Genomic DNA, 12492 nt, shown 5'->3' with positions numbered 1-12492 from the left:
AAATCCAGCCTATGGTGGAATTCTTCAGCATGGAAGCCAGATAATACCTCCTTCAAATAAGTCCCCAAACCATGGAGAGACAAGGATCGCCAGGATTAACTGAAAGGGATATAATTCCTTATTTTCTCTTACTGTACTATGTTACTGGTAATGTAGATTTAGCAGTGAAATATCTGTGAGTTTCACTGAATTTCCCATAAAACTCAAAACTAAATCAGGTGTCATACTTGTTTTTCTTTGTTCTGCGTGCTGTAGGAAGCCTCAAATGCCAAAGAATTATCAATTAAAGGAAACAAATTAATAAAAATCCCAGAATCATGTTCTAGAAAATGGGATCATAATGTCAACAGCACAAAACCAACCAACAGCTATTCTTTTTCAAAGGTCAGGCCTGTTATTTTCAGTTACACCAGAAGTATTCATTTCCTACCTTTCACCAAGATTCATCAGTGCCCTGGATTTGCCACAAGTTTGGCTATCAGAAGAAAGCTGGGTTACTTTGGGGGTTCTCCAAAGTGCTCCTCTTCCATGCTCTTCTCCTGAATAGTTATCTTTGAAAATGTAACACCTTTGGAATCCATGTGTCAATCCCAGTGACTTTGCATTGATGGAGTTAGCAGCACTACATCAGAGAAATAACATTTCGTAAAAAGATTGAGATCAAAAGCAGGATGTGGTGTTTCATCTCCTCATCCATCCAAATCCTCAATAGCAGCATTCTGCATTTACATTCCAGATGGCACCACAGATCCATGACAAAGCTGTTTTGGTTTTTTCCTTTCCTGTTATACTCTCAACAAGAGATTCATTCAGAACACATAATATTCAAGCAGTTGACATTTTACCCCACATATCACTTGAGGCAAGTAAGGGTCAGAGAGTGGTTTTGCTACATGAAGAAATCATGTGCATTTTCTTTATTAGTGTTTTGATTCTCACAAGGTCAAGCAGCTTGATCAAGCAAGTTTCAGTTATCATCCTCTTCCAGAAGTGAAGCTTTTCTTCAGGAAAACACATGATTTGATAAGGAACTTTAGAACATTTCAGAATGCACAAGGGCTGGAATGTTTCTTGGGAACTTGACAGACTGTGATAGCATCCACTTACAGTTTTACACACATGGATATTTACAAAAACTTCCCTGCATCTCTTTCACCTTTGAAATCCCTATTGAGTTCATCTGGGTTAACTTGCTCAAGTTCCTTCTTCCTGCATCCTTTATTTTCCCCTCTGCAAAAACTGTGTTGCTTCAAACTTTTAACAGGTCTAGCAAAACCAACTAGACCCTTCTGGCACCAATCACAGACTCACTGAGTTTGGAAGGCAGTTCTGAGGCCCTGTGGTCTAACCCCCTGCTGCAGCAGAGCCATTTGGAGCTGGTTGTCCTTGACTGTGTCCAAATGGCTTTTGCAGATCTCCAGTGGAGGAGACTCGACAAACTCTCTGACAGCCTGTGCCAGTGCCAAGTCACCCTCACAGAAAAAGGGATTCCTGATATTCAGAGAGCACAGCCTGTGTTTCAGTCTGTGGTCACTGCCTCTGGTCCAGTCACTAGGCACTCCCATGGAAAAATATATAGACAGGTCAGATTTTTACCATAATTAGGAAAAATACAGAAGCAGCCCCACACTAGCTAAAAGATATCAATGTTAATACTTTTCATCTGACTTCCTAATGAAATGGATGTTGGTCACTCCCACTACCTGTTCTTTCCTATTTTCTTTTGAGTCTGTCAGCCGTTTTTCACCATATTTAGAGCCCTGTGCACAGCTTCAAAGACAAGTGAAAACTTAAAAGTTCTTAATCCTTCAAACTTAAAAAAAAAATTATAGAGGGACAGAGAGGCTCAGATTAATGATTCATTAGGACAAATGACAAGAAGAACATGGGTCTTTTATCTCCTTGCTCTTTTAGCAGTAACTAACTGCTGGTACATCACAGTACACAGACCTCTGAATCAATCACAGACTGCCATTTCTTGCCTGACCTTGTAAATGGAATTATTACAGTGTCAACACAGGCAAAGGCCAGACTTCATTAGTTCTGCAGCCCATGGGATGTACCCTCTTTTTGTTGCAGTATTTGCTTCTCAATATAGAATTAAACTGCACTTACCTTAATCTAAGACATTCTATCACAGTGCAATGAGTTTTGGTCTGCATATACTATTTTGCACAGTGTTGAAATGGTGCGAAAAGAGTGCCTAAACAAAGCTATAGTAAATGCATGCAAAAATAGCAGTCCTCTGTAACAAACTAAGCAGCCTTAGATCAAACATGTTTGAATCTAGAAACAGTCTGCCCACTGCAGGAGCTTGTAGTTATTGGGCAGGTAAAAAGGTGTTGGCCTGTCTCACAGAGCACATGTAATTAATCAAGAAATAACAGATTTTTCTGCTGCTTTTTAAGAGGGAAGGATGCAGAAGAAAATGAGAAGTTGCCCCCTTGCCCATTTCATGCTAATTAATGCATTCAGAAGCTGTACTGAAAGGAATTTAAACTCGTGATAGTCATAAGAGGACAGATCAAAGGAGAAAAAACCAGACCAAGTCAAAGAAAGCTGCATATGCCTTCAGTTAACAGACAGAATACAGGTCTGAAGGAGGTAAGATTTCTATTTTTTTGTTTTACACAAAATATTCAGCTTTGCTTAAAAATTATGCTTTAGAAGAGGCTTGACTGTCTCTAAGTAAACTCAAAATGTTTTCTTTCCTTGGCTAGAATTATCTTCAGTGAAGTCATTGTTTTTTCTAATTTACCTGCATATGGTAGGTAAGATTAGTGGGATACAATCAAGTAGGATCTGTTATTGTGCTATTCACATTACAGAAACATGATTATGTATGGACTTCTTCTTCACTATATTTGATTGAGTAGATTTTTAACTATTCAGACAGCTGTAATTACCACCTTAAGACTGGGAATAAAGATAGTAATATAAATTCCCTACAAATCTGAGTTTAGATTGTCAGCAGACATAAATCAGTATTCCCACCTGAAATTCAACAGATCTCTGAGAGTCTCCAGTGACTGAAAACCTATCCCCTGAGTGTTACAGATCTACAGAATTCTGGGAAATTACAAAATAGAAGGGAATTATAGAATAGAAAAACAACTATTTTAAAGAACAGTATTAGTTTTTCTTTTAAATAGTTTTTCTTGTCCAGGTAAATTGCCTTTTTTTATATTCTAGATTTTACTTCAGAAATCTGCCATCATTTGGCACCTAAACAGACCACATAAAATTCTGCAAACTCTGTTATACTCAGTTGCAAACACCTTGATGTCAATGGTGATACTAATATGTAGACTACAGTTATGGTTTTGAGCTTTATCCTAAATTGGGACAGTTGCATGTGTATGTGAATCTACTTGATTCTGAAGATATCAGATCATTCTGCCTCTCTAAAATGCTCCTATTGAAACACAGAAGTTGAAAACATTAAGCTTCAATGGTAACAAACAATTTATCACACTGTGTTTCTACCCTGTAGGTTTGAGCAGGACCAACCTCACAAAATGCCCAGGAGATATAACCACCTGGACAGCAACTACTTCAGAGGGAAAGGACATGTCTATTTTGCAGCAGAAGAGTAAGCATAAATCAAAACCTATGTTAGCATGTAAGCTGGTGAAAGAATTTGTATTGAAAGAAAACCAGAAAATTGTATCAAAAAATTCACTGTTTTTTATAGATGGAATCCCTTTTAACTATCTTATAGTTCTCTCCAGTGTTTGTCATAGTGCAACCTTAGACAGCCCTCAATGATAAGAAAAATCAGAATTGCAGAATTCAAGAATCTAGAGTTAAATCATAGGATCACAAGTCATCGGCCTTTACCAGCTTTATTGAGGCTTATTTAGAATTTACTTTTAAGGCTGCTGCAAGGTGATCTGTGTACTAAATCTCTAGATTCACAGACCTCTCTTAGGAACCTCAAAGGGGCATTGTCTCACCCTAAAAAATGGCAGAACCCCACCAGAGAAATGGTGAAAAAAAAGAGCAAAAGACATCAGTGCCATACAAACATGACTCCCAAATTGTTTCTGGCATATATTTTTTTACCTTTGAATTACAATAAAATATGTTTGGTCTGGGATTATTAGAGATGCTATCCAACTGGTAATGTTTTATTACATAAGGCAAGTAACTCCAGTGTGCTTGGGATATCTGTATGTGAACTGTGCTGCTAGTTCTGGCTTACTGGGCCCCAAACTTAATGACTTGTTGCAATCATTCATACTGCAAGATGGCTGCTCCTCCATCAGCCCTGGCAAAAAGAATAAACAAAGGAGAAAGCTCTCTATTAGTCCATCCAAAGCAGCTCAGTTCTTCAAAAAAAAGGAAGAAAAAAAAAAAAAAGGCTGGCTAGTCATGTGTCAGCACTTGAAATTAGTCATGCTCACCTCTAACTGCTGTGAATTCTAGTGGCTGCATCTGTAAGTAGTTTTTCTAGATACACAACAGTGACCCTCTCCTTCCAGTACCAGAAGTATTCTAGATATGAACCCAGATTCCTAGCAGCACAACTACAGTTTTAACTGGAATGGCAAGAAATTGTATACACACTTTCCATACTACCCCTCTGAGTAGTTAGGGAAGTAGTCCCTCCAAGTTCCAGCTGTGCCGGCGAGAGTAGGGAAACCAGTGGAGGCATCTCACAACTTTGGCTGCATCATAAAGTGACTTCTGTGAGCTCTGTTCTTGGGTTAAACAGGCCTGCAGGCCACACAAAGTCTTCAAGGGGCAGAACCAACTTACAAGATCCACAGACTTGGAAAAAAGAAAATCCCTTTGTCTCCAAGGGACTTCATGTTCCAAACAGCACAAAGGAAGTTCGGACAAAAAGGCAGCCTGTTCTGCCACACAAATCTGCTTGCATCTCCTTTCAGGCTTTTTAGTTCACAAGGAAATACTCCTTTATGAAACTTGGAGTCAGTGAAAATGACCACAAATAGATATAAAAACTCTCTGGTAAGTACCTACACCTCTACTCAGTCCCAATGGAAAAGTCTGGGGTAATTACTGCAAGGCAACTAGGCATAAGATATACAGAAATATGTTATAAATGGATTTATCCTGAGTCACACAGCAATGTTTCCCCCATACTCTTGTCCCTTTAACCATTTCATTTATTTTTCTGTTCCTGAACAGGGAAAGAACAAAAAAAATGGGGAATGAATTAAGTATTTCTGAACAGGGAGGATATTAACATTAAAGGAAGGCTTTTTGTGACTAGGAAATTTAAAATTACTTTGTCAGCTTGCTTTTTGACGTAAAGTGGAAATGTGCTGCTTCTGCAACTCCCCAGTGAGTAGTGGGAAGGATGTCTTACAGCACAGTTTGCAAAGCATATTTTCCCAAAAGTGACACCAATAGTGTGCCCAGTATGTCATGCAAGAACTAAATCCTTATAGAGCTCTTTATGAATAATTAAAAGTTTCTTACTAATTTTTTAAGGTTGCAATGTCTTTTATGTATCAAAAAACCCCTTCCTTCATAAGAAGTTGTTGCAATATGATCCAATTAGGATACATTTTAAATAGTAGCTGCCTAATGAAATGTAGCAAATAAAATGAGCTGCATCATCGCAGATGTGGCATTTAATTTAATGCACATTCACTTGCAATATCACAATGCTGTGATTTGTGAGACTTACAGACAGGTATGTGTTTGGAATCAGTAGTCACTGGTAGATAATTATTTTCAAATAAATAAATTTTTTAAATGTTTAAGAATTTGATAGAGAAATTAGCAAACAGCTAAATCTATAGAAACTAACTGAAGTTATTGATACTTTGCCTATTTTCTGAGGTAAATTCTGCTCAATGCCATCCTCTGAGAAAAAGACGCTGAGACAAATTTTTGATCTAACTGTACTTGCTCCTGGGAGGATGCATCTAGTTGTGGTGCAAATGATTTTGTTTTGCTTTCCCAACAGAGCTCTGGGTATTGGACTTTTCATTTTGGTGCTGGCAATTTTACTTGCCTTTGGCTGCTGGTATTACAAAAGACGTAGTGGCTACAAAAGTCTGCGGGTAAGTGTGGCAGCTCATTTTCTCTCATGCTCTTATTTTGACAACATATTACCTTGATTTGCATGACAATAATGCAGAGAACATCAAATCTGTAACAGGACATCATTATCTCAGGCAATATTTACACTGAGATACATCACAGACAAAACCACACAATATGAAACACAACCTGTCCTGAAGAACTTGCAAGTCAGACAAAGGGGTAAGAGGAACCAGAAGCAAAGGGACATGAAACCAGTTGCCCAACTTTGCACAAAACATCAGTAAAAAACTTTATCTGTAAATTTTGTAAAATTAGTAAAAAAAATATTTGTAGGAAGCATTTTATTTATATTTACACAAAACAAAGAGACGTTCAGTGTCCTTTCGTTTAAATAGAAGTAATATATTCACTGTTCATAAGATTTACCCCTAAATAAGGACAGATATGATTAGAGTAAATCTAGGAAGCAGAGAGGAAAAAGAACTATTACAAGTAGGTAAATATGCTCACCTATGGGTGATGTGTGATTCATCCATATAAAATTTGACTTGTAGTTTTAAGATTTAAAAAAAAAGTGGGATGGGTTTGAGATTTGTTTTCTAAAGACTACTTTAGAAATATTTTCATTTGTGTCCTCTTAGAAATTATTTTTTAAAAAGGTACAATCCTTCTCATAACAACTGTTGTTAGAAGTCCCAAAGCTTTATTTTTGAAGTTTTGCTCCCTCTCTTATGAAAGGGAGGTCTTTTTTAATTCTTTAAAGTGAAAGCTTGTTATGGTTTAACCCCAGAGAGCAATTAATCACTGTGTAGACACTTCTTATTTCCTGCTGCCACCCTGGTGTGGAGGAGAATTGGAAAGAAAAGGTGAACTTCATGGCTTAAATAAGAACAGCTCAGTAAGTGAAACAAAATATAATCATCTACTACTAATAATCATCATAATGAAAAGGTGAGAAAGAGAGGAGTAAAACCCCAAAGGAACAAGTGATGACCAAAAGAATTTCTCACCACCCCCAGCTGATGTCCATCTCATTCCTGAACAGCAATCAGCCCCTTCCAGCCAAATCCCTTATTTTTATCCTGAGCATGATATTCTCCGGTGTGGAATGTCCCTTTGGCTAGTCCAGGTCAGGTGTCCCAGCCATAAGCCCTCCCAGTTTCTTGTGCACCTGCTCTGTGGCAGAGCATGAGCCACTCAAAAATCCTTGACTTAGAGCAAGAGCAACTGAACAAAAACCAAATAATCATGTTATCAGCATTAGTCTCATAATGAATCCAAAACAAAGCACTGTACCCCTGTTTAAAAAAAAATAACTCTACTCCAGCTGAAACCAGGACAAAGCTTTATGCAAATACGTGTTTTACAATATATTTTAGTTAATCTAATATTTTGAAGAAGATATAAGTAACTATTTGAGACTAAAAAACCCAGCAAAGCTCTCATCTAAGTCAGATGTTTCTGTTAACTGTGTCCTATTCTCTTTCTATCCAATTATCCAGTTATCTATCCAATACATACATCAACTGTCAGAATACCTAAAAGCTGAACTTTCATAGTGAAATGTTGCAAAAAATGAAGGTAATACTCAAAAAACCCCCTTCAAATATCAAACCAAATGCCTGCTTTATATATCCTGGCAAAAAGAATAATCTGTTTTTTAATTCCTTTTCATGACAGATTTCTACTTTCTGGTTTTGAAAATAATATTTTTCTTAGGCTATTTCTGGCTAGGGGAGAACTGGTACAGAATGTGTAAAAAAGAAATGCTAAAAATTGGAAAACAAAAAGCTTGGGGATTAAGGAAAGAAATACCTGGCATAAAAAATAGGAGGCATTTGGGTACATGAGACGTCAGTTCCTGCATCAGTCTGAAAAACGGGATACTTATTTTTCTGGCAATGTAATTGGATTACACAGGAGAGAGAGCATATGTCTCAGCAGAGACAGCAAAGTGTTAGGTGAGATATCTTTCTAATACATATTGTATATGTGCTGTCAAATTTTGCTCCAACTTCAGTCTCTTCTTCCTTTCACCTTCCCCATATTTCTTTACAATCCATCACAGAGCAAAAGCTCTAGTGTGAGCACAATACGAAACGTGGTAGATGAGGGGGAAATACTGGACTGCAAAATGGCTCTGCAGGACTACAGAGACTTTAATTCTGTGGTAAGTTGCAACTCAAGATCTCACTTAAAACGGAGTAAGACATAGTGAGATAATATTGTTAAACAGGCACTTGATGATTTCTCCCATGGTGTATTCCCTCATACTTTGAGACTTCAATGCTTCAATATCAACTTAGAAAGTAGTATTTGGAATAATTTGTACTATGAATTTTTTTATTACATCTACTATTTAGAATGCTTATTTTAAAGTTATTGTCTTCAATTTATATTTATTCTTAAATTGTATTACCATTTTGCAATCTATTAGAATGATGCAACACCTGAATGCTGAAATACACTGAAAAACCCCAAATGTTTCCCTAACTGATTTTCTGCCATTCAGAATAACAACAAATGGATTGTGTCTGGGATACTATATTCTGACAAGCATTATCAGAGAATATTATAAAACTTCAGTGTGTTAGGTCTTCTAATCATTACAGAAAGATGATCACATTTAAACTTTCAATTTTCAAAAAGATAATTTAAGTGATATAAATGGATGTGCTGAATTTTTTTAGAATTGAGAAGAGGCTAGACTCAAACAATTTTAAAGAAGCTGCTCAAATTTTTACCTCTACAAATATGACAATATGCCTGCATCAAGACTCTTAAATAAAAGTTTCAATATTTGTCTGAATTATCAATTTAAAAACACCCCATATACAAAAGAAAAATATTCCTGCCTTTTTAACAGCAAAAATTCTCTCTTTTATGAACAATAGCAATAAAGTGAATCTGATGCAAAACCTGAAAACATACTACCAAAAAAGTAACCTTAAAAAACAGACAGCTTCTTTAAGTCACAGAACTGAACAATAGCAATAAAGTGAATCTGATGCAAAACCTGAAAACATACTACCAAAAAATAAACCTTAAAAAACAGACACAATGAATGAGTTCAGCTTCTTTAAGTCACAGAACGGTATCTAATATGTTGGTAAATAGCTTGCTGTGTATTTAATGTCATTTTCTTGTAATTTTCCTTGTAATTCAATTGGTATTTTTTTGATCTTTCTCATCCATTTTCCTTACTATAGGTACCTGATGCTCCACCAGCTTATGACAAAATTGCTGCAGATCAGTCACCACCTCCTTATTCACCATGATACCATGAAATTTGAAACCCTAGACATAGTGATTCCATTTACTCATGCTAGCTCATTTCCTGTAAATGCTTAACTTCCTTAAAGCTAAAATCATACGAAAGAAAACAACATGTCTTCACTAGCAGTTGCTGAAAACTATTCCCACTTAATTTACAGAACTGGTCCTTGAAATGCCTCAATAAATATGAATGTGCTTTTGTTTTAAGCTTTTCACTTTTTGCAGTCAGATTAATACATTATGGTCTGGTCATCTTGAATCCTTCATAGGTCTACACAGATCTGTAGTCACACACTATTCAGTATCAATCAGAGTAAAAAGTGACAGCACCTTTGTCTTCATCTTCCTCATTTAGTTTCCCTTTCTTTAAAAAAATAATAAAAAGCTCCAAAAAATCAAAACAACAACAGACACACACACACAAAACCCACCAAAAACCAAAACCAAAAAATCCCAAACAACTATTCCTTAGAATGTGATGTAAAAGAATCTGTCACAAAATGAACCAAACCATTTGATTACATGTCCTCTTACAAACTGTTTTCTCACCAGCAATATTAAAATCAACTTCCAAAAAGTCACTATGTTTTACAACACACTTTAACCTCACATCACTTGTTATGTACCAGAAATGAATTAATTCTTTATAAAACATGATCAATCTAGGCAATCTAGGAGTTTCTGCTTGGAGTCCATATTATTTCATACTGCAATGGATATGACATCATCTTTCATCACTTCCTTGTGGCAGTCATATGAGAGAGGAAAAGAACTTTTTTAATATAAAGACTTACATGTCATTTCTTTGTAATATGATGAAACTATATAAGAAAATGCACAAAAACTATTTTTCTTGAAGAATACAGAAGACAGCAGGCTTCTAGATGTTAATTTTCCTAGCTTGCTAGAACACTAGCAGTAATAAAAACCAAAGGATTTTGATATGCATAAACTGGCTATATACATTTGATAGTTACTGTTTACTCAGCCTTTTTGTTATTGCTTGCTTGCCAGATTATTACTTAAGATTATATGCAGAGCAATAAATTTATACACAAGGCCTGATATCTCACACCAGGAGGCAGCTAGAATGGTACAACATTCATTAAAATCAAAAGTAGTTACAGAAGAAAACTGATTTAATAAAGCAATTATTAACTGCTATTAGTAAAGAATCTAGTTCTTTGTCATCAAATACTCAAATACAAACATTAAAACAAAATAAGTTTTCAACACAAGGCACAGCTACTTGCTTAACATAAGCTCCATTTGTGTTGACAAATAACAAAGATGGGTTTTTTGAAATGTTTCTTCTGTAATAAAAATGTTTATATAGATTAGTAAAATTGTTGGAAGGTAATAAATATCAGTAATTCCTCTGAAAGGTTATAATCCATCCATATGTTTTTATAAATGTAGTTGATATATTTATTTACAAACTTAGGGCCGTATTTTTGAATTTTAACCTAAAAAGCTGTCTTACCTGTCTCATTTCCAATATCTGCCTGACAGGAAAAAACCTGTGGAATTATTTAGTAACAGAAAGAAGAATACACAGGAAAACATAAAAAATGCCATCTTATAGCTAGTAAGCACCAGAGATATAGAACACAATGGCTGACTAATTTTCTTACAGGACTGGTAAGCTAAAGCTTGGGGCTGATATCTTCAGCAACTCAGCGCTCTGTATTTCTCTACTCTAGGGGAGCATCCTTTCAAAAGACTGTAGTATTCCAGTGGAACAGAACTGACATACACAGTAATTTTCTCATGTCTGAGAAAAAAAATTAATAGAACTTATTTATGAAGAAGTGACTAGAGTTCAAAAATTTTTACTTGATTGCACACATTTTTAGTAGTGTCAGAATTAAATATATTACCAGATGTTGCAAAAGCTCATGAGGAAGTTAACACTGATGAAGTAGAAATATTAATTTCTTCATGGGACTACGTAAGGCTAAATTATTAAAACTCCTCAGCAGCCAGAACTGGAACAATTAAACTTTGAGCTGAATTTATAGACACTTAAAGGATAGGTAAGCTCCCTTAGAAACCTATCCTTAGTTTTCAGAAAGCCATCTCCTTTTTTCTCCTGGTGAAAATAGTATTTTTGCTTTATAGACACAGTTAGCCAGTGGTCTCAGATTTAAGTGCATTAAAATAAGAGCATGAAATAGAGCTTTACACAGTACTCAAATAGTTGTAAACTTTATTACTCATGCTGAATGCTATTCTAAATTCCATTTTTCAAATCTGGCTCTATGCCCAGTGATGGTACACGGCAGAGTCTGGCTGCTGACTCATTAAAACAAAGAAACACTGATACAAGACAGGTCACACCTTGAAAACGAGATCTGTAATTGCCAAAGTTGCATGGTGCAAGAACTGGTACTTTCTGTATTGCACTCAGTAACACTGCACTTTACCAAAGACTAGTTAAAACATTCCAGGACATCTGCTCCTTTAAAGAGAAATGCACAGAAATGTCTTAACTACCATACATGGAGAACATGGTGTTCAACCTTCCTGGAAAGTTTTTCAGATTAGACAGTTATATGACCCCAGCAACAGGTCACCAATTTAGATTCATAATTTCTTTAGTTTGGTCATGTATGTAATAGAGAGGATGTAAAAGTCAAAGACCTTCTGTTCCTTTGGTTTTTACCCACTTTGCAATCAGGCTGCTATCAGATGCCTTGTATTACAACTATAATTTTGAACAAACACATTTTAGCTTAATTTTTTCCATCAAAAAAAGCTAATGAAGAAATCCATGGGCAATTTGAGTTTTTCCCCTGGATGCTGATGAAGAGGTGGCTGGTCATAGCTGGAGAATGATGCTCTGTTTGCTGCTTATCTGCACTATCAGAGCAGCAGAGACACTGTTATTACAGCTTATCTGTACAAGAGGATCTTAGGAACTTCCCCATAGCTATGCATGGAACCCTTACGTAGATGCAACAAATACTTCAAAAACAGACCCCTTACTAATATAGTGTTTTGGTCAGATTGGTACATTGCAATGGCAATAGCAGTTACACTGTCTGTGTTTGGATTCCTGGTATGACCCTGCTGGAGCATCTACTTTCTAATGCAGTTACAAGCCTTAATGTAGCCTTCAAAGCTACTGAACAAAGGTAAAATGCAGGAAGTCCCGATGAGTTCAATCTTCCTGGCATACTGCACCATACAGCA

The 12492-nt window shown here is 36.1% G+C and overlaps 1 protein-coding gene across 1 annotated transcript; it reads left to right on the top strand.

Annotated features, from left to right (window-relative positions):
* Positions 1-687: 687 nt before the first annotated feature.
* Positions 688-11442, top strand: MLANA (melan-A). The gene is made up of 5 exons (XM_039729911.1): positions 688-2604; positions 3494-3592; positions 5942-6038; positions 8090-8191; positions 9231-11442. The coding sequence occupies exons 2-5, from the start codon at positions 3519-3521 to the stop codon at positions 9297-9299; spliced, it is 342 nt and encodes a 113-aa protein (XP_039585845.1). The 5' UTR covers positions 688-2604; positions 3494-3518; the 3' UTR covers positions 9300-11442.
* The last annotated feature ends 1050 nt before the right edge of the window (positions 11443-12492 follow it).

Source organism: Passer montanus, unplaced genomic scaffold, assembly GCF_014805655.1.
Source record: "Passer montanus isolate IOZ18808 unplaced genomic scaffold, ASM1480565v1 scaffold7, whole genome shotgun sequence".
In the NCBI taxonomy this organism is placed as follows: Eukaryota; Metazoa; Chordata; class Aves; order Passeriformes; family Passeridae; genus Passer; species Passer montanus.
Note: the sequence above shows the minus strand (reverse complement) of the source record. Positions and strands in the feature narration are given on the sequence as shown.